This window comes from Propithecus coquereli, unplaced genomic scaffold (assembly GCF_000956105.1).
Source record: "Propithecus coquereli isolate 6110/MARCELLA unplaced genomic scaffold, Pcoq_1.0 Scaffold39, whole genome shotgun sequence".
NCBI classification, from domain to species: domain Eukaryota; kingdom Metazoa; phylum Chordata; class Mammalia; order Primates; family Indriidae; genus Propithecus; species Propithecus coquereli.
Genome location: NW_012149618.1, coordinates 7721190 through 7743512, shown reverse-complemented (window position 1 = coordinate 7743512; position 22323 = coordinate 7721190). Strand labels below are relative to the sequence as shown.

The following is a 22323-nucleotide window of genomic DNA, read 5'->3' as shown; positions in this document are numbered from 1 at the left end:
TATATGCTATATTAGAGACTTTGAACTTTAGAGTAATGGGAAGACGTGAAAAATATCTTAAGGAAAGAAGCGATTGTTTGCATTCAAAAAAGATCATGGTTACTGCAATGTGGAGAATATATCGAAGTGAAGCAAGAAAACATGAAGAAAGACCAGTTTGAAACTATTACTATAGTCCAGGTTCGAGATGACTGTGACTTGGACTGTCATCATGTGATCATGGGAGGTAACAGAATGAGCAGATCTGAAATACAGTTGGCCCTCTGCATCCATGGGTTCAGCATCCATGGATTCAACCAACTACAGATCGAAAATATTAAGGGGAACGAAAGGTTGGTTTTATCTGTACTGAACAGGTACAGACTTTTTTTGTCATTCTCTAAATAACAGAGTATAACAACTATTCACATAGCATTTACATTGTATTATATCTTTTAAGTAATCTAGAAATGATTTAAAGTATACAGGAGGATATATGCAAATACTACACCATATCATTTTATATAAGGGACTTGAGCATCCACAGATTTTGGTATCCTCAGGGGTTCCTGGAATCAACCCCCCACAGATATTGAGGAACACCTATATACACTGGTAGAAAAATAGGTGGGATCTGGTGATAGCCTCAATGTGGAGGATAAGAAAGATACAGGTATCAAGGATGACATTCAAATTTCTATCTTGTGCCACTCATGTCATTAACTGAAGAAAGGAATGCTGCAGAAGGATGAATGAATAACAAGATGATAAGACATTCATATGGAGATATATCATGACTTCTAAGTCCTTTGTGCTGGGACTTTTTACTGAGCATTTGCAAAATTGACTACCGCAGCGCTTGGACTGAAACTTGTGGTCTTTTTCTTATAAACTCACTAAGGGGTCTCATTCTGTCTTACTGTATACCGAAGGTATCTTTATCTCTAGTTCTAGCCTCTCCTCTGAGTTCTAATCATAAATTGCAATGGCCTAATTGATGTGTCACTTGGATAGAGAAGACAGAAGATGGTGAGATGGTCACAGAGCAATCAGAGCCCAAGTCTTCAAATAGAGTGATAATACATATATTCAAGGCAGGATAAGTCATTACAAAAGTAGACCAGTGTGTGTAATATGATCTCTCATTAAAAATATTAAAGAATATGTGTAGCAAACAAGTCTAAACAGCTAAAACATCTAGTTAACAATGGTAATATAAAGAGGGTAGAAAGGTTGGAGTTGAAGCATTTTATATTTTATTTATATTTCTACATTTGATTTTTGTTTTGCTTTCTTCGCAATTCATAATTTACATTAAACAAAACTGAGCTTAACTTCCAAAATTTACTTATATTTAATGTAGTAATTATCTTAACTAACATGTTTGCAAATAAATGTGCTAACATTTTGGCTTACTAGCAATACTTCGAAGAAGTGCAATTACAGGGAAGAAAATAAACAAAAGGGTCATTGTTTTATCTACTAATAGTAAACATCAAATTCTAGCACTTGAAAAGATTATACAAATAATTTTATACATGTAATCCTAAAAGCACATTCTTCAGAAGATATAGGATACACATAACATGTAAAAGCTTAGCTCAGGAGAAAATTATTTTTTCTTTCTACATCCTTGCTTATTACAGTAAGTATATATCAATTTTATATTTTTGAAATATGAAATAATGTTCTTTAACTTTACAGAGATAGCAAAGGTACAGCAAATAAAACTGAAAAGGCTACAACAAATAAATCAATTTTAAATAGTCTCTTATGACCATTAAATTGCATTGACATACAATGAAAAACAAACACAATAAAACAAATTCACAACCATTTCAAAGATAACTAACGTACCGGAGGTCTTTCTGAGGGTGAAAGGGAAAGTTAAGACATCAAACAATTTAATGATTCATAGATGTTAAGTTCTAAAGAATTTTAGTTCTCTAAAGACAAATATAGTAATTACAACCTATTAAGTCAATGGTAATTTAAATCTAAGATGTAACATTCAGAAATTCCTTTAATAAAAAAAACCACTACCTGAAAGGACTTCTGATAAATCAATTTCATCTGACTGGACACCAATGCTGCTGTTATATACATTTTTACAAGAAGAGCCACTCATCTCCAAATCAAAGAGGACTGGATCAAATGGTGAGCTATACAATCCATATCTGAAAAATAAAATAATGTAAATAATTTTCCTTTCAGCTGCCTAATTAATAAAGTACCTATTTACTTAGTTTCAAAAGCAATTTGACTTACAGGGCAGAGGGAGACACTAACCAGATTTAAACCATCAAATTCAGTGAATCTCAACTCTGTTCCCTACAAGCTATACTCCAAAAGACACTGTCCAGAGACTCAACAAATGTTGAGTTCAGTAAGCTGGTAGCTAATGAACCTGCATGCCGAAGCAAGTAAGAGATTATCAGGCATCCTCTCTCCCCTCAATCACTACAATGACATAGTAGCTTGCTTGGAGTAAATTTCATCGAAATAAAAATTTCTAATCTAAAAAGGTTAGAAAAATCACTGCTCTAAGTAAAGGAATAGCTTACTTCAAATGTTGACCATCACTAAGAACTCAAATCTAACCTTTTCTTAATTCATCACATTAAAGTTTGAAAAACATAACCAGCAGATGGAAGAAACACTAGTTAAGGGCTGTAAGTAATTTACATAATTCCACCTATAAAGCTATAACAAAAAATAAAAAAACCACATTAAATTCTTCTTCCCTTAGCAAGAAATACCACTTTTAAGAAGTAAATATAATCAGCCCTCTCAATAACCAGCTTCAGGACTTCTCAAACTGTTAAAGGGAATAATTTCAGAGAAAATTGGGGAAAAGAAAACCTCACGCTAATATCGTTTGGTAAAAGGTAAAGCATAAAGTAAACATCTTTTTGCAAGAAAAACAGCATCACCAACATATATATTAAATAACAGTTTTGTACAAAAGTGGTAACATACCCGGAAAGGTCTATTATTAGTCATTACATATACTAAAATACCTTGTTTGTAGTAAAGCCTCCAGTGGTGTTAGCCTGTGCTGTAACTGTCTGGACACGGCAGTAAGCAAAGATGCACAAGCTGTACTGCACCCAGCTAAATCTTCATCTTTAACGTAATTCAGTAAGACAAAATACCAATAGACAGAACCTGGAAACAACAAAAAGAAATGGGGATTTTTCCCCCTTTTCTCTAACAAGGAGAATTTAAGATCACATATTTATCAGTGTAACTCCTTTTGCTAGAAAGAGACCTTTTTCTGGAAAAATCTTTAAGGGCAACTTACAAAGAAGAACCAAGTTTTTGCAGGGATCACAGAGGATACTGATAATATAAACTACACCCCAAGGCATAATCTTAAACTAAGAATTTCAAACATATCTTTTGAGAGGCTTATCAAGTCAACATAGATATTAACATGTAAAATAATTTTAGATGACTCTGAGGGACATTTCAGAATAGCTGAAAAAGTAAAGAGATTACAGGTCATTCAGGCTACCCTTCCTAAAATGCTGTTCCATTGCAATAAAATTTTCAAAAACACTGGATGGCAGTGAGCTTCTAAAAAGTACACTGAATGTAATATATGAATAGCAAGTGAGTGAAATATACAAAGTGTACCAAAATGTAAAGGTACATTTAGCTACGATTTCCCATTTTCCCTATATATGGCGACTTTGGGGACATCCTGTAATTATTCTATACTGCCAGTTGGATATAAACCAATATGGCTTAAAAGATGGTCATTTGCATTTCATATGGTTCAGTGAAAAAAATAAATAAAATTATTGCATCTCACATGGTTCAGTGAAAGCATAAAATTTTTTTAAAAAGATGATCATGATGGCATATTTTAATTTTATAAAACTTTTGATGTCTAACAACTAAGTACACCCCATAATTTAAGCATCCTACCTTTAAAGCTATCAAGAGAAATTGTTCTAAACATCAGAGACTGCTACAGTGAGCAACTGAGTCTAAAACATTCTACTCTATGGAAAAGTCAACAGTTTTATCCAAAATATGTTCAAGTAAATATAAAGACTCTTTATCTAAATTAGGGTAATGCTATACCAATCATTTATCAAGTAACTTTGAGCAAGCATTTTTTCTAGTTTACCACAAAGATCAAATCCTTATGAAATATATATCTCATTGAGGCAACTTATTGAATGAGTCAGTTATTTATAAAACAGAAGATTGTGAGAAATGTCTACAAAAAAACATTAAGTATAAAAGGCCAAATAAGTAGCCCTTCACAGTAACAACAAGAAATAGTGGAAAGCGTAAAATTTGTTTTAAATTTTCATTCTCTTATACATGTACTACTTTGGGGAATTGCTTTGCCTTGTAAATTCCTGCTTGATAACAACATTCTTTTACTGATACATAATAATTACACATATTTATGGGGTACATGTGATATTCTGATACATGCACACAATGTGTAATGATCAAATCAGGATTTTTAGGAGATCCATCACCTCAAACATTTATCATTTCATTGTGTTGGGAACATTTCAAATCTTTTCCTCTAGCTTTTTTTTTTGAGATGGGGTTTCGTTCAGGCTGGAGTACAGTGATGCCATCAAAGTTCAGTGAAGCCTCAAAGTCCTGGGATCAAGCAATCCTCCTGCCTCGGCCTCCCAAGTAGCTGGGACTACAGGTGCACACCATCATACCCAGCTAATTTTTTTATTTCTTGTAGAGATGGGTCTCACTACATTGCCCAGACACATCCTGAACTCCTGGGCTCAAGTGATCCTCCCACTTCAGCCTCCCAAAGTGCTGGGATTGTAGGCACGAGCTACCATGTCTAGCCTCTTCTAGTTATTTTTAAATATACAATAAATTATTATTAGCTATAGTCACCCTATTGTGCTACTGAACACTAGAACTTATTACTTTTATCTAATCACATGTATGTCCTTTTTAATCTACCTCTCTTCGTTCCCCTCGCCACCCCCCTTTCCCAGCCTCTCTGGTAACTATCATTCTACTCTCTGCCTTCAACTACATTCATTCTTGAAAGGCATTTCTACAGAGTTTTTAAGGAGTAAAAAAACCATTGGTCACTTTTAGGAAACTCCAGTTTTCCATGGTCCCTATCAATCACATATAATATATACATGTGCAATGATACCCAGACCATCTTACTTATGTCATACTCCTTGGCACTTGCTGGCATTTTAGTTTGTGACATCTGATCTATAATCAATAAACAACCAAACAACTGAATGAGTTTAATGAAATACAGAAAAATGTTATGAAATGATCTGATATTTACTTAACTGTCCTGCTAACTTTTACCCAGGAATATTATTGAACAGAGTATATGCCCACCCAACCAACTTTTATCAATCTCTCTAAAAAAATACAGATAAGGTACAGGAACAAAAAGGGAATAATAATAGAGAAAAATTATGTTATAATCCTAAGTGTATGTGTGAGATATTCTCTATTATGACAGCTATTTGTGATTAAACTAATTTTACATACCACCAGTTGCTGCTGCAGGTAAAAATGACATATTATCAAGTAAGGCCTTCAACAAAACAGATCCAAATCCTGGTTGACATGGGTCACACTTGCCATTACTGAAAAAATGTTAAAAAGAAAAATTTTAATGACATTTCTCAAGGTCTAAATTCAACCATAAACCTGTAGTACTTAAAAATTTTTTAAATGTATTTACATTGATTATAAGAAAAATCTCCCTTGAAGCCCTATAGACATACCAAAAGAGAGAAGGAACTGATTAGATTAAGCATCTTTTTAACTGTTTTCTTATGTGGTCAACCATTATCTTTACTAAAAAGGTCTAACAAGCAGGTACAGTCAATATTAACCATTAGCTCTTAAACATTTCCTAAATACAATAGAGAGTAGAGACCCTTATCTGCAGTTTCAAATTCCAGTTTCAGTTACCTAATGTCAGGTGTGAGCTGAAAATAGGTGAGGACAGTACAATAAGATTATTTTCACAGAGATACAACATTCGCATAATTTTTTATTATAGTATATTGTTGTAATTGCTCTATTATTAGTTACCATTAATCTTTTACTGTGCCTAATTTATAAATTAAACTTTACCATGAGTATGTGTGTACAGGGAAAAAACAACAGTATATATAGGGTTTGGTACTATCCACGGTTTCAGGCATCCACTAGGGGGTCTTGGAACATATATACCCTGTGGATAAGGAGGGACTACTGTAGTTCAAGTTTCAGGGTTTAGAGAAAATGACCTGTGCAATGTTACAAAAAGACCAGTCAGATTTGTATACAACAGGGAACACAGCTTCAGGGGAAGAAAAGGATAATCAGGGACAACAGGAGTAAAAGTGAGGGAAGAGTTCCCCTTACCATAGCGCTAATAGGTAGAAAGGCTTAGTAGGCTTATTTTATTAATAGGCTTATTTAACATGACATTTTGCCCTTAGAACCCAAAATTCTTGCTTAGAATTTCAATAAACCTCATCTACTTTTGTATTTCTCTAAAATTATACATATATTCAACTATAATTACATTGTAGACAAGGTATCACCCACTAAACTACAGGTGCACCTACAAAGTATGCTTTCAACTTAAAAACACACCAACCTAATGCACAAGGCTAGAAATCGGGCACACTTATGGGCTATACTTCGTCCTGCCTCAAAGAAGCAAACGCGTACGATGTCTGAAAGACATTTTCGTGTTTTTGAAAGTAGACTCTCATTTCCTTCCTTTGAACTGCAAAACAACAGCAGACATTTAGACTCATCTTGAAGTTTCAATCATGACATCCAAAAGGCAATCATCAATGATAAGCAAAATCTTAATTATTAACCTTCCAGGTCCATTTGAATGTACTCCAGCTAACCAACAGAGAGTATCCAACACAAGGCTCTGGGCATGTTCTGTGATTTGGCCATCATCTACTTTTCTACAGAGAGTGTTAAGAAGCTTCTCATGAAATTCTGAAAACTGTAACATGGCACATCGTTGCACTCTACAGAAAAAGAAAATATAGATACAATACCAATCAAAACAGAACAATTAAACTAAAGCTGTCACAACCTGATTGATCACGTAATGTTTCATTTTAAATCATAAATATCACAATTACATTTTTTAAGTTTTTAAAATAATATATATGGAGTACTTTGTAGACCATTTTAAAAGAAATGGAGTTTACAATGTGTTATAATCTGACAAAGAATGAGTATAACTTCACATTTTTTTTTTAAGAGATGGAGTCTCACTATGTTGTCCAGGCTGGACTCAAACTCCTGCGTCCAAGCAATCCTCACACCCCAGCCTCAGCCTGGGACTATAGCCTGTATCACCACATCAAGCCGAGTATACCTTCAAATCATAGTTATCTCTTTCCTCATCTATTCCTGGTATATAACAAGCACTGTACATATACCAAGAATAAACCAATGAGGTAGAAAGACAATTCATATCCTCACTGAGATTGTAATTTCTTAAGAGAAATGGAAAGCAAACAAAAATTTTGAGGTAAAAGTTAGATTCTTAAATTTGTGTGTCTGTTGGTATCTTTTGTAGTTTTATAACTGTAATAGCAGGAAAATGAAATGAGATTACCTTTCCTTAGAAATTGAAGTTTTCTTAAACCTTCGAATGGTGACTGAGACCTCTTGAAGTAAGTCACAGCCCCGGAGGTTTTCAGATTTACGTGTGCCACTTGTATTTTCATTCTTAACATTAGATGATTTTTCCTAAACATACAAAAATAAATAACTGAATAAACAACCAAACAAAACTAAATTACTAGTAAAGTTATAAAATAAAGGAAAATAATCAAATATGACTATCAAGACATAAATCTCAAATTAAATGATAGCTATTACCCTCATATTCAGTAAATGATTTTTCCCCAGAATTATAATAGAGGGAAAAAAAAAGAAAGACATAGTCACTATTTTAAAGGTAATAACCCAATGATTAAAGATTATAAATCCAAAGTCCTGAGTCTAATTCCCAGCTATAGCACTTATAAACTATGAGATATGCCAGCTCCCCAATTGCTAAGGTTCACTCACTTTCAATATAAAAACATGGAGATAACAGCACCTGCTCTGCCTACCTCAGAGTTATTTTGAGGATTAAATCAGATAAAGTACACAGAAGTCCTTGAAAAATTGGAAGACCTATACAAATATAAGATGATTGGTGTTACTGATATTGCTGCTATTATGAATAATGATAGAGAAACAAAACCTCCAGAGTTCAGGAAAATCCAAGATCAGAAAATTACGAAGAGCTGCATGGTACACAGCTAGTTGTAGGAAATCAACCATGAAGATTAGGACATATCTCTACAATTACCTCCCAACTTATCTTTCTGCATCCTCCCAAATTTATCTCCACCACCACCCCCCGTCAAAAAAAAAGTTGTGAGTTACTAGTAAAGGGCATAGGAAAAAACTCTCAAACCTAAGGAAATAAGTATTATGGTCTAAAATAATTATAAAGGGAAGTACTAAGTTAACAATTACTCCCTACTGAGTACACTTTATAAAAGGTAGGTAATTTGCCTAAAGTTAATTCAAAACATTTTCCTCTTGATTATATTTTTCCTAAGTCACTGCAAGGAAAAAATACAAACCAAGTGTCAAGTAAAACATCAATGAAGGGTCACAGTACTTCCACAGTATGTCAAATCTGATCTACAATGTTTAAAACAGTACTGTTATTGTTCAAAATGACAATTTCATACCTTGCCTGCTGCAACTTTTGCCAAGAGTGAAGCAAGTGAGTAACCTTTGTTACTATGGTGTTTTAGGGATGGAAGTCTTACTACAGGACGTATACCACCATTACAAATCTCGTCTGTTCCTCTTTCATTCACTGCCTTGACATGGATTAAAAACGAACGATATTTTCCTCCCGCCATACCTAGAGAAGCAGCATAGAATAGGACAAATTGAATCACCAAAAGGGTCAGCTGTTTTTCATCATCATAGAGCAAGCTAAATAATCACCTCCACAGAAAGTACTCTAGGCCAGAACTTTCAAGTTATACTGTTTGAGTATAATGTGGTTTGACAACCTTCGAATATTAGTAGCAAAAAACAAAGAGCACTGGAGTTATATGAATAGTATAAGTTAGAAATTTTTTACTAATTTTTATAAACATTTAGCATGTTTCTCCCCAATGGCATTATTCATTTTAATGGTAGAAATTTTGTGAACTACCAAAAAAAAATTACAAAAAAGAATATACAATTGTCATTAAGGGGTCGGGCACAGTGGCTCACGCCTGTAATCCTAGCACTCTGGGAGTCCAAGGGAGGAGGATCGCTTGAGGTCAGGAGTTCAAGACCAGTCTCAGAAAGAGCGAGACCCCATCTCTACTAAAAAAAATACAGAAAAAATTAGCGAGGCAACTAAAAATAGAAAAAATTATCCAGGCATGGTGGCATGCACCTGTAGTCCCAGCTACTTGGGAGGCTGAGGCAGGAGGCTTGAGGCCAGGAATTTGAGGTTGCTGTGAGTTATGCTGACACCACAGCACTCTAGCCTGGGCGAAAGAACACGATTTTATCTCCAAAAAAAAAATTGTCACTAAGGTACCACCCACAGATAATTATGGTATCATTATGTGCCTCCACCTAGATTTCTTATGAAAACATACATGGACATACACACGTAGCATTACAGGATTAACAGGGAAAAAAACACAGGCTTTGGCATCACTAGCTGGGTTTGAATAATGGCTCTGCCATTTATTAGGCATGTGACAAATTATCATCTCTGTGATTCAGCTTCTTCAAATATAAAATGAGAATAATAGTACCTACCTCAGAGTTACTAAAACACTTTGTGCTTGGCACAAAGAAAGTCCTCACATAATTATTATTGCTACAATGTGTTTTACCTTGTTTTAACTAAATGTAGATCATACTATACAATCTACATGTAAAATATATTCTAAAAATTCCCTCTAATTAATACATCTGCCAGCAAAACACCAGTCTACTGCTGCTTTAGCAGGTATTAAATCTTTTCACAATTGTGAATCCTACCTTTGTTGTTTTCCAATTGTCTACCTGCCTACTGTGCTAGCACTACACTGTTACACTCTTTGCTGTACTATTCTGTGTTATAGTATCTGATCAGACTCTCCCTCTCAATCTTCCATTTCAAAATTTCTTTGGCACATCTCACCCCCTTTTACTCTTCCATAAAAATTTAGCCATCGTCTTCTCTAGTTCCAAAGATTTTTGAGGGAATATGATGAGAAAAAAAATAAATCTTAGTAAATTCTAAGAAAATTAACACTTTTACATTATTAAGGTTTCCAGTCAAATGTTGTGTAATTCTGTTCCCCATTTTATCAAAACCAACATTTTTATTTTCACATAAAAATTTAAGTTTCACACTCTCATTAAACAAAACCAAAATATCCTAAACAATACAAGAAGAGATTTATAAGTTTTTGCTCACCACTGTATCCCAGTATGAAGCCTAACACATCACAGGTTTTCAAAAACTTAATGAATTAATAAGATATAGTCAAGAAAGCACAATAAAACCTGCATATATACAGGCTGAGTACCCCTCATCTGAAAATTCAAAATGTCCAGAATCTGAAACTCTTTGGGTACCAACATGATGCTCAAAGGAAATGTTCACTGGAGCATTCTAGATTTGGGATTTTTTGGATTAGGGGTGCTGAACCGGTTAAGTATACTGCAAATATTCCAAAATCTGAAAAAAATATGAAATCTAAAACACTTCTGGTCACAACCATTTCAGTTAAAGAATACTCGACCTGCATTATGTCTGCAACTAAATGTAAATGTGTGAATGTGGACAAACATTATAAAGAGAACGCATACAAATTTGTTTTGGTAGTCAGTTTTTTCTTGGTTTGGGAAAGGATCTCTGTACCAACCCACTCCAATTTCTTGAACAACTGAGCTAGGCATTTTGTTTGTTGGTTTCCTTAATTCACCCCCAGGATAAAAAAACTAAAAAAGTCCTACTACTGATATTTCTATTTATTATCCATATAATAGCCAATCATTTTTAAATATACATTCCTTATAATCTGCATTTATTTATGACACTCAAATAATTGTATCTGATACTATCAAAGCTCTTCTATAAAACCTCTCTTTTAAAGGAAGATATATATATAACAATATACAACAAAACTCTGAAGACATGGGACTCAAGTGATGGGAAAGGTATAAATGATAAAACGTCTGCTTACTTTGAAGAGCTCTGTTATGTCGCATTAAGTCACCCTGTAGTCATTTCTTTATGCTTTTCAAAAAACACTGAGTCCTCTGACACAAAAGGTAGGATAGATAATCATACAGTTACTATGAGTGGAAATGACCTCAGCTAATAGGAAACTGATGGAATTTCTAATGAAAGTCCCAAACAAACCAGTATCTTATTTTTTTTAGATCAGTTTTCTTAAAAATCTCTTTTGTAACTGTGGTATTATTTATTCTAGTTTTATAAAATACAGTACTTCACCTTTAACAAGTTTGGGGCTTGTCAGCGTCAGCATCCCAGCATGCCCTGATAGATCAAGGCCACTAGCAAGCCACACTGGCCCACACAGAATGTCTTCTTTATGATCTTCTAAAAATGGACATAATCTAAGACCTAGGAAAAAAAATACACATTTTTCTTTTAAATCAGTTTGTTCTTTTTAAGTGTAATATATAGTTAGCAAATATCCATCCTATTTTCAGATAACGTCACCATACAAAATACCATACTTAGAATGTGCTCAAATAAGAATTCATTGCCATGCTAAGGAACTATTATCTATTATCTTGCTTTCTATTCCCATATTATTTTACATTTCACCTTGATTTTCAAAAAATTTATAAAACCATGATTTGATTTCAAATTCCAAGGAATTAAAAAACAAGAATGCAAGTATTAGCGCAGCTGTGTTCACAAAGATGAGCTGAAAGTTAAAGCATATAGCCAAAGCAGAATTAGGTTATTTTTTAATCATGTTCTTAAAACCAAGTTTTTGCAAGCCATAAGGAAATCTTTGCCCAACATGATGCATTCAGATCACTACTCCTTTTACTGTCATGGACAACAGCTCTGTAATTTAACTCACACTGTGATTCCTCTACATCCATGTGCTGCATTTCTTCATTCAAATCAATCAGGGACGGTTTCCCATTTTGTTCCACTTCAATGTTAAGAGCTGGAGACAAAGGAAAGGTGATCTGCCTATCTACTGCTGTTTCTAGAGGATAAAAATATTAGTAAACTTAATTTTGCTTAATATCAATGATTTATGTGCCTAAAACTCTATAATTTCTGTTAACTTGGGGAACTACTATGATTTTCATCACAGATGCTCCAAAATGGTCATCAGGAGAGGAAGCAAATTTGATTTAATTTCAAGAGTTTGATGCACTCTTGAAGTTTGATATACTTCTCTCTTTTAATGGTAATAAGATAGTCATGTGAAGAAATAATTTGTTGGCAATAAACTAAAAGTTCTTACCCTAGGCCATACAGTACAAGCACCTGCAGAGTTTTAAATACACCAAAGGCTAAGTCCTAGACTCAATTCAAAATCTGTCATGATCCAAAAGAATACACACACACACACACACACGCACACGCACACGCACACACACACATATACAGTCATCCCTTGGTATCTGTGGGAAATTAGTTTTAAGACGCCCCCCGCAAGGATACCAAAATCCATGGATGCTCAAGTCCCTTATATAAAATGGCACAGTGGTTGCAAAGAACATACCCGCATTCTCCCATATACTTTAAATCATCTCTAGATTACTCATAATACCTAATACAATGTAAATGCTACATCGTTGTTATTATATTGTTTATTTGTATTGTTTTTTATTGTTATATTGTTATTTTTTATTGGGTTTTTTCCCCCAAATATTTTCAATCTGTGGTTGATTGAATACTCAGATGCTGAATCCACAGATACAGAGGGCCAAATGTTTATGTAATATTTGACACAGGAAATTCTTCAGATTTCAATGCTTGAAATCCTGGTGTTAATTTGCCATTTTACCCTGAAATTATTGCTAGCCTTTTATTTTTTTATTTTTTTTGAGACAGAGTCTCACTGTGTTGCTCAGGCTAGAGTGCCATGGTGGTGTCATCCTTGCTCACAGCAACCTCAAACTCCTGGGCTCAAGCGATCCTCCTGCCCCAGCCTCCCGAGTAGCTGGGACTACAGGCATGTGCCACCATGTCCGGCTAATTTTTTCTATATATTTTTAGTTGCCCAATTAATTTCTTTCTATTTTTTTAGTAGAGACAGGGTCTCGCTCTTGCTCAGGCTGGTTTCGAACTCCTGAGCTCAAACAATCCACCCGCCTCAGCCTCCCAGAGAGCTAGGATTACAGGCGTGAGCCACCGCGCCCGGCCATTACTAGCCTTTTAAACTAACCTATTAAAAAGAAAACAATGAGATGGAACATCTCATTCCGAACATGCTAAATGTATACAATCTATTTTAATAACTCAGTATATGAAAATCTGAACTTGTCGATAAATAAAAATGCATGTATTTCCAGCATTACATGAAATGTTGGTTTCATTGTTAACCTTAAAAGAGTATGTAACTTTCACGACAGTTCTTTTCACAATCAAGTCTCTTCTTAGAAAAAGAAATGCATGAAGGCAGTAATACTAAAAGTGAAACTAATTCAAAAAGGAACTAATCCCATTTCCCAAAAAGCATGATTATTCAAATTCATGTAATTCTGAACATTACCGGGTTACTCATAAGCTCTGAAAAGTTCTCTGAGTTACTTTTCTAAATAAAATCACAAAACAAAGAGCAGGCAAATAGCGATGGGGGCAGGATGATGGTACATCAAACCTAGACAGCCAAGTTGAAAATTAGTATTTTTAAGAAATGAGATAAAATTTTCAAACATAAATTTTGACCCGTTCTTACCATTGACTTTCCCTAAGCCAGGAGCTTTATTTTTCAGCAGTGTCACTTGTATCTGTGGAATACTGGTGATGTTTGAGTTCAAAACAAATTTGAAGTCCACATGTCCAACCATGCAAGCTTTGGGTAGTACCAATTCGAATACATGTTCATCCCAGCTGTTGCTGTCAAATGAAAGGAAAAATGCTAAATAAAGCAAAAATCTTTCTTCAGCCTTAATCATATTATCATTAATATCATCTTTACGGCTTTTTGACTCGTAGCTTACAATAAAACTTAATGTTTCTCAATGGGATCAAGAGAGAAAATAAGTAGCTCACAATGTTAAATGTAGAGTAATGAATGATTTTACTTTAGGAATCTACACCTGTGTTGAGACTTGTACATACCAATAAACACTTGTTCCTCAGAGTGTGGACTATCACACCTCAGAATTACCTACAGATTCCTGGGCCCCACCCTAGACCTATGAGTGGGGTCCCAGAAACTTCATTTTAAAACAAAAACTAATTGTATTTCTTATATATATTCATTCTTGGGTTTTAAATTCTACCTGTATGTTGGAAAATGAAAATCCCCAAACCAAACTACTCCACTAAATTTAAGGTTTATATCCAAATGTCTACCAGACATCTCAAACTCATCATGAAAAAAACCAAACTTCTTGATTACACACTCCCAAATCCCAGTGAACAAAAATTTCATTTTTCAGTGGCTCAAGCCAAAACCTTAGAGTCACCCTTGACTCTTCTCTCACAGTGTGTTCAATACATCAGCAAATTCCATTCCTTATACTTCCAACTTATATCTAGAATCCAACCACTCTTTTCGCTACTTCCATCACTAACACAATGATCCAAGGTACCATCAGCATTATACCTGGATTACCACAATAGCAACCAAACTAGAATGCTTGCTTCTATCACTGCCCTCCACCACCACAACCACTATAATTCTCAACACAGAAGTCACAGTAATCCTTCTAAAGCATGAATCATAACATTACTCTGTATTCAAAACCCTCTAACACCTTCCCATTCCGTGCAGCATGAAAGTCTTCTGCTACATCCTATAAAAACACTACCTGGCCCCTAGCCACCTCTTTCGACCTCACCTCCTACAACTTTCCCCTACATTTACTGCACTCCAACAATAATGGTCTTTCTTTTCCTAGAACTCATAAAACACACTCTTCAGGGTCTTTGTACTTGCTCTTGCCTCTGAATTAGAATATCCATGGAGGCCTTTCTCAGTCCCCTTATATAAAAAAAAAATACACATTTTCTCTCTTTCATTCACTCTCTCACACTTACATAGAATTACACGCCTAACAACTATACTCTATTGCCACACTCCAGTTTAATATGCCTCATAGCTTTTATGACCATATGGCAAATTATATTATGTATCTGTTTACTGTCTATCACCACCAGAATGTAAATTCCAAAAGAGTCATATCACTAGTGCCTACAAGAGTGCCTGCTTTTATAAAACAAGCATTTAAGTATTTGTTAAATAAATTCGTGGACTAAGTAATCGAACTAAATGCAATGGTAGACTACTACTCTCACTATTTTATCCTACAACTGAGAATATAAAAATTTCCAAAATCAAGATGACAAATGGAAGGAATAAAGTTATTAAAATGCAAAAGTTAAGATAAACAGTAGTAAACCTAGGAATGCTATGTTGTCTCTAACAAATATATAATATGGACTTAAAATTAAATATCTAGGGGAAATGTTTTACCTGTCAGTCTGTAGTTTCCAAGTTCTAGTATGTTGAGCAGCATCTCCATGGTGTTGCTGATGCAAATGTTGAGGATGCCGCCTTTGCTGCTGTTCTTGCTGAACTTCTACCCAGCATGGAGGAACAGTTGCTGAAAACCGTGGAGTCAAAGTCTCAAAGCGGGTTAGCTCCACTAGAGATGTCAAGATTTCAAGGGTGAATGGCTGGTCCACCAATAACTCAACTCCTTAACATCAGTGGATGTAGTATTTGAAACGGGTTAAAAAAAAGGAGAAGATGGTGATGAAGTTTTAATTCATGTTTTTTGTCTATGAAATGGCAACACTTGCCAAATATCCTGAAAGTTAATAAAGTGGGCTCACGTATCTATATACAACTAAAGTAACCAGCACTGACTGAATAATATCACAGAAAAGAAAATCCACATTGAATATTTTAAATTATAGCTAGTGTAGTACTATTGGAGAAACCCAAGTGCAACTCATGAGAAGAGGTTTTACTGAGTTTTAGCCCTAAGTTAATGGGGGCAAGAAAAGCAGTGGTGATAAAACACAAACCAATTTACACCGGATCAATGTAGGGCCCAGCAGGGTGGCTCTTGTCTATAATCCTAGGACTCTGGGAGGCCAAGGCAGTCGAGGTCAGGAGTTTCAGACCAGCCAGAGCAAGAGCAAGATCATCTCTACCAAATATAGAAAAAATTAGCCAGGCAGCCTGTTCCTGTAGTCCCAGCTACTGAGGAGGCTGAGGTAAAAGGATCACTTGAGCTCAGGAGTTTGTGGTTGCAGTGAGCTATGATGATACCACTGCACTCTAGCCAAGGTGACAGAGTAAAACTCTATCTCAAAAAAAAAAAAATTTAACTTTTAGGCCCTGTTATTTAGAAAACAAAATGCTAGACACATCAGCAAATACATATCATATGCCCTTTCAGAATCAATAAAAAACCAATTTTAAAAAATAATCAAAAGCTATATTGATGACAAATAATTACAAATAGAAAGATTAAACAGTTATTTTTTTCTACTTCTGTAGTAATAAAGAATATCTTGTGTATATATCAGTGTTATAAGAGTAACAACCTGCTTCAGACAGAATAGGTTTCTTTTACAGATCCTACACATACAGTCACATCTATGAGATATCTAACATTTGACAAAGCTGAGAAGCTGTTGTTGTTTCAATTTAAAAAAATAAGTTTTTTTAAAAAAGATTAAAATATGAAATTTGAAATCTGGTAGGTTTAGAATATTTTCACAAAGAAAAATGACACCAAGTTCCATAAAATTATTACAAGTTTACTTCAAACTACATCTTTTTCTAGCCCTTTCAAATCCAATTAAGAGTATTAAATATTGTTCATAAACATAATAGCATGATGCCAGTATCCTTTCTTTACATTATTTAGTTCTTTACAAGCTAATTCATCTTTTCTCTACTAAAAAGTATTTTTATGAACTTTATATGAAAATTCTTCTCTATCAATAACCTGCAAAATATGAAAATATTCAGAATGTGAGCTTTTTATACCAAGTTGTATAGTTAACCAAGACATTGAAGTCTTGATAAATTAGAGCAAATCATTACATCTCAACTGGAGGATGAGTCTGTCTCCAACGAGTTATTTGGAAATATTTCATTGTGGGGACAGTTGTGCATACTACTAAAATCCAATGGGTAGAAGCCAGAGATGCTGCTTAAACAACAAAGGACAGTCCTCCCACAACAAAAATTATCTGGTGTTGAGGTTGAGAAAGCTTGACATATAAAGTAATGAGGATTGCCACACATTATAACAGTAATCCCTAAAAATCACTGAAGTTAACATGTATTAGTGATTCACTAAAAGTTTGCTTTTAGTGCAAAGAAGAATGATCAAATGCCCAAATACAAGTGTCCATAAAGATCAAGTAATAACTTTCAGAATTATTCATATTTCAAATATGTTTGAGTTTAAACATACTTTTCATTAAAGATTTATTAAACTTTTAAATGCTAGGTTCAGAGGATAAAATATGGTAAGTGCTCAGAGTAAAACATAACAGCACTATGGAAGCACAGAAGGACTAACTGTCGGTGTGAAGAGTGGGGGTAAGAGAGCCTACTATGATACATGAAGAGCATGAAACTGAATCACATTCTGGAGATTAAGAAGTAATCTCGAATTATTTTATAGAAGTATACAAAGCAAATAATGATTTTTCAGCAGGGAGTAACATGCTTCATTACTTTTTTTGAAAACATAGCTCTGGAGGGCAACATGGAACACGGGTAGGGAAAAAAGGTAAAAACAAACTTATCTGGAGATTCAGGGCAATGTGAATGTGAATGTACCACCTCAATACACTCAGGGAGAGTTAATTTTTTTTCAGCTTTTCAATTCCAGTGGTAGTATTAATAATATTAGCCAGTCCACTAATTTTTTGTACTTACTCAATGAATTCTCTTCCCTTTCATATACTGTTTTCCTCCCTAACTAGATTAAAAAAGCTCCTTAATGGCTGAAATAATGTTTTTATCTCTTAGGTGGCTTCACCAATATTGATTAATCTACCACAGGATGATAATCATTTCTTATTTTAATATGTTTGCAACATCTTCCAACTACTAGAAAAATAATGAAAAATAATATACAGTAACAAGCCTAGTAAAAGAATCTCAACAAGGAAATGAACTCCCAAAACAAAGCAATCAAGAGTTGATTATAAAAAATACAATAATGATTAAGTACACAAAACAGACTCAGAAAACTTAACATGACAAGAATTCACATTTTAAAAAATCATTTAAAAATTTAATATCATACCTGAAATGCCAGGACTTGAAGGATTTGATAGAGGTTTGGAACCTTCTGAAGATGGTTCTATTCCTTTAGAAAGAGATCCATCCACTAGTATATCAGCTTCATCAATATCATCACAGGTTCCTCCAATTTGGAGAAAATGAAGCTCACCACCTACAGTGTAGTAAATTTCATAGATAAATGTAAAATGAGTAAACACTCAAATATTCAAATGCAATACTACTTAGTTAAGAAACAATTTATTTTAATATCACTTCAAAGGCAGATGAGGAAGGCAATCAAAGTGAGCTATTTCCTAGAGTTCAGAAATTTAATTGCCAAGTAACTGCAAACTGAAAACCAATTTTAATGAAGAAAATGACAAATTCATAAACATGTGAAAATAGGTATTTCTGTAGTACCATGTATAGGACACTATTTTAAGCACTTTAATTAATTCATTTAATCTTCATTAAAAACTCTTGAGGTAGGAACTACTACTGTGGCCATTTTACAAAGGAGAAAACTGATGCACTAAGCTATACTGGGACCCATACCCCAATCTCTTAATCCCAACAGGAACAGAACTGAACAAATATTCCTAATTTTTCTAAAAACCCACAATGCAAGCAACTCAAATTTCCAGTTTTCATATCTGTCACAGGAAAAAATTGACAACAAACTTAGCAAATAATTAAGGACCAAAAAAAGCAATGATTAATATTATATTCCAACAAGAATATTTGGAAATTCATTTTCAGCATGCTAGAATGAGGAAGATGGTAAATCCCCTTCCTGAAAGCCACTATAAAGCTGTACAAAACTGTCATTCAACCAGAACAGGGCCAGCAGTGTAAACAAGCAGATTTGCTGCCACTTCCTGAGAGGGCTCATTTGATTTCGAGAGCTTTCAGTTTAAAGCAGTGATTTCAATGAGAAATGAACAAGGAGATCTGCTATCCTGTCTGGGGCAAGCAAAGCACTAGAAATACTAGGAATTTAGCACAGAATTACAAGAACTGAGAGAAGTACAGGTGGCTTGGTAAACTCTCCACATAACTCACTTTGATCAGAGGCTATGCACATGTGCAGCAAAGACCAGAGGGGGCCCAGGCAATCAACACATCCCCAACCAACTAACCTCTGTACCTACCTGGAAGAGACTTGCAAGAGTGCAATAGAAAATAAAAGCCAGAGTACACTTGAACATGGCCTTACTGGCACAAGTTATCCATCTTTGGCTAATACTAAGCCACGATGACACAGAAGCAACAAAGTAAGAAACAAGGCTTAAAAATGAAAGGGGGGTGGGGGAAGGTGGATGAGGAGAGAAATTAGCAGCTGCACATGGTAACAAATAAAGCAAATGGGGCAGGGGGTGCAGGTAAGGGATGTGAATCCAGTGTTTCTATGTTATGTCTGAAAATGAATAAAACATTACAAGCCATGCAAAGAGTGACATATGCTCAAGATTTAAAAAAAAAAAATAGAAAATGGCTGAGTGTTCCAGATGTCAGATTTAGCAGACAAAAACTTCAAAGTTATTGTAAATATTTTTACAGAACAACAGGAAACTAAGTATAAAGAATTACAGGAAGGAATGGTGCAAATGACTCAACAAACAAATAGAAATAATTTTTAAAAAGAAAAAAGGGGAGGAGCCAAGATGGAGGACGAGAAAAGCCGCCAGTCTGTCTCTGCAAAAAAGACGAATTTTAGAAGAAAGAGAAAAAAATAAGCTAGCAGAGAAACATAGATCGGGTGAGGGTTGGAAGGAAGGGTGCCTGAAACTACAGGAGACTCCACGGGAAGACGTTGCGGAGGAGAACTGGAAGGAGAAAGGTCCCGAGAGGCTTGGAGACCAGCGACAAGGGTAAGTGGAGCGGTTAACTTCCCCCTCCCTTGCATCTTGGACTGCTGGTGGCTCCTGAGCGGCTGGAGAGACCTAACGACACCAGCCCAGAGACGGCTGCCGCCAGTGAGCAGTGGCCTCTTGCAGACTCAGCGCCGGACTCCCAGCCCCGTCGGGGCACCTCCCCGGGTGCAGACCCGACCCTATCGGCAGACACCGTAGTACTCCATTCTCTCCTTCCCCCTCCCTACCTGTGGGCGCCCAGAGAGACAATTTAGCCATCACACGGAGGCATCTCCAAGGAACGGGACCTTTCCTTTTGGGGCCCTACAGCAGACTGAGGGGTACTCAGACTGAGAGTTCCCTATCCGCCAGCCCTCCCAGGTGCTGCTTGCCTGGGGACTCCAGAGAGTGGGGCAAATCCCGAGGTGGAGTGAAATCAATCCAGCTTGGGCACCCTGTAGGTGACTCGGGACCAGTGCCTCTCCCCCTGGCAGGGTCCCGGATTGATCTCCAGGGTCCAGAGGACAGGCCTGCAGACCAGACCTCATACACCCAGGTCAGGATCACACTGCCCCGGAGCACAGAAGAGAGATCTGTGAAAGAGCCTACTGAGGAGTGTGCACCTTCAGGGACAGATCAGCATGCCGGAGCGGCAACCCTCCTCCCGAAAGAGGGCTGTGCACCCAGCTCAGGCTGCGATCCTGGGTAGGGAACCTCCTGGCCCACGACACAGCCAGGGGAGATCCACCCATCGGCCTGAGGTCCCACTTGCTGGCAGAGGCTTGGGAGAGGACACGGAGAGGGGGAGATTGGAGGGGAGTGAGACCTGCTCCAGAGTGCGGGTTTTGGACAGCCCCACCCCCAAGCCCAGACTTTCAGCTGAGTGGAGCCATTTCAGCCCCTCCCAGCAGCTCTACACAGAAACAAAGAGCAGACTTCTGACCCCTGCTAACAGCAGCGTGGAGCCTGAGGGCAGGCTTACCCAACCCAGCCCCACCAGACTCACTCCAGGTCCTGTCCCCACTGAGGTGGAGAATAAGGACACACCTGGAAATCCCAGGGCCCCACCCACCACCGGAGGCACAAGAGGGCCTCTTAGGAGGAATAAGAGCTAGCTACAGGACCCAAAAACAGCACTGCAGCTCGCTCCTCCCTGCAAGTGCCACTTACTGACAGGGAGGTCATCCTGCACACCCTTTTACTGCACCTACTGATTGATCATAAAGGGAGTGGTCGAATCTCACCCACAAACACCACCTACTGGCTCAGAGACTAAACAGGGCGTGTCACTATCCAAACAAAAATCTAAAGGCAAGAAGGGACAACTGATCCAGATGGGAAGGAACCAGCGAAAGAACTCTGGAAGTATGAAGACTCAAACAGAAAGCACACCCCCAAAGAGGAACAACAGCTCCCCAGCAATGGACATTAACCAAACTCAGAACACTAAAATGACAGAAGAATTTCAAACACGGATTGTAAGAAAACTGAATGATATGCAAGAAAAAATGGATAACCAACACAAAGAAACCACAAAAAAAATCCAGGATTTGGGAGAAAAATTCACTAAAGAAATTGAAATACTAAAGAAAAATCAAACCGATCTCCTGGAAATAAAAGACTTACACAGGGAACTACAAAACACAGTGGAAAGCCTCAAGAACAGGGTAGCTCAAACAGAAGAAAGAATCTCAGAGATTGAAGACAACTCCTTCCAGTTAAATAAGTCAGTCACAGAAATCGAGCAGAAAATTAAGATAAAAGAAATAAACCTAAAAGAAATGTGGGATTATGTGAAAACACCGAACCTGAGGGTGATAGGGGGTGATAGGAAGGTGAAGAAGAAAACACTCAAGGGCTGGATAAGCTATTTGAAGAATTAATAGAGGAGAATTTTCCAGGCCTTGCTAAAAATCTAGATACACAGGTACAAGAAGCTCAATGGACCCCAGGGAGATTCAATGCAAATAGGAAGACACCACGTCACGCAGTCATCAGAT

At 36.2% G+C, this 22323-nt stretch overlaps 1 protein-coding gene across 1 annotated transcript in view; it reads right to left on the bottom strand.

Annotated features, from left to right (window-relative positions):
* The window catches only part of BIRC6 (baculoviral IAP repeat containing 6), a 262303-nt gene that overhangs the window by 171586 nt on the left and 68394 nt on the right, over positions 1-22323 (bottom strand). The window contains exons 11-22 of the mRNA XM_012652423.1: positions 18493-18642; positions 15687-15912; positions 13941-14101; positions 12105-12194; positions 11501-11632; positions 8727-8905; positions 7592-7725; positions 6831-6992; positions 6602-6733; positions 5497-5594; positions 3000-3147; positions 2023-2156 (exon numbers count right to left, since the gene is read on the bottom strand). Of these exons, the coding sequence (XP_012507877.1) occupies positions 2023-2156; positions 3000-3147; positions 5497-5594; positions 6602-6733; positions 6831-6992; positions 7592-7725; positions 8727-8905; positions 11501-11632; positions 12105-12194; positions 13941-14101; positions 15687-15912; positions 18493-18642 (1746 nt within the window). The remainder of the gene's footprint in view (positions 1-2022; positions 2157-2999; positions 3148-5496; positions 5595-6601; positions 6734-6830; positions 6993-7591; positions 7726-8726; positions 8906-11500; positions 11633-12104; positions 12195-13940; positions 14102-15686; positions 15913-18492; positions 18643-22323) is intronic.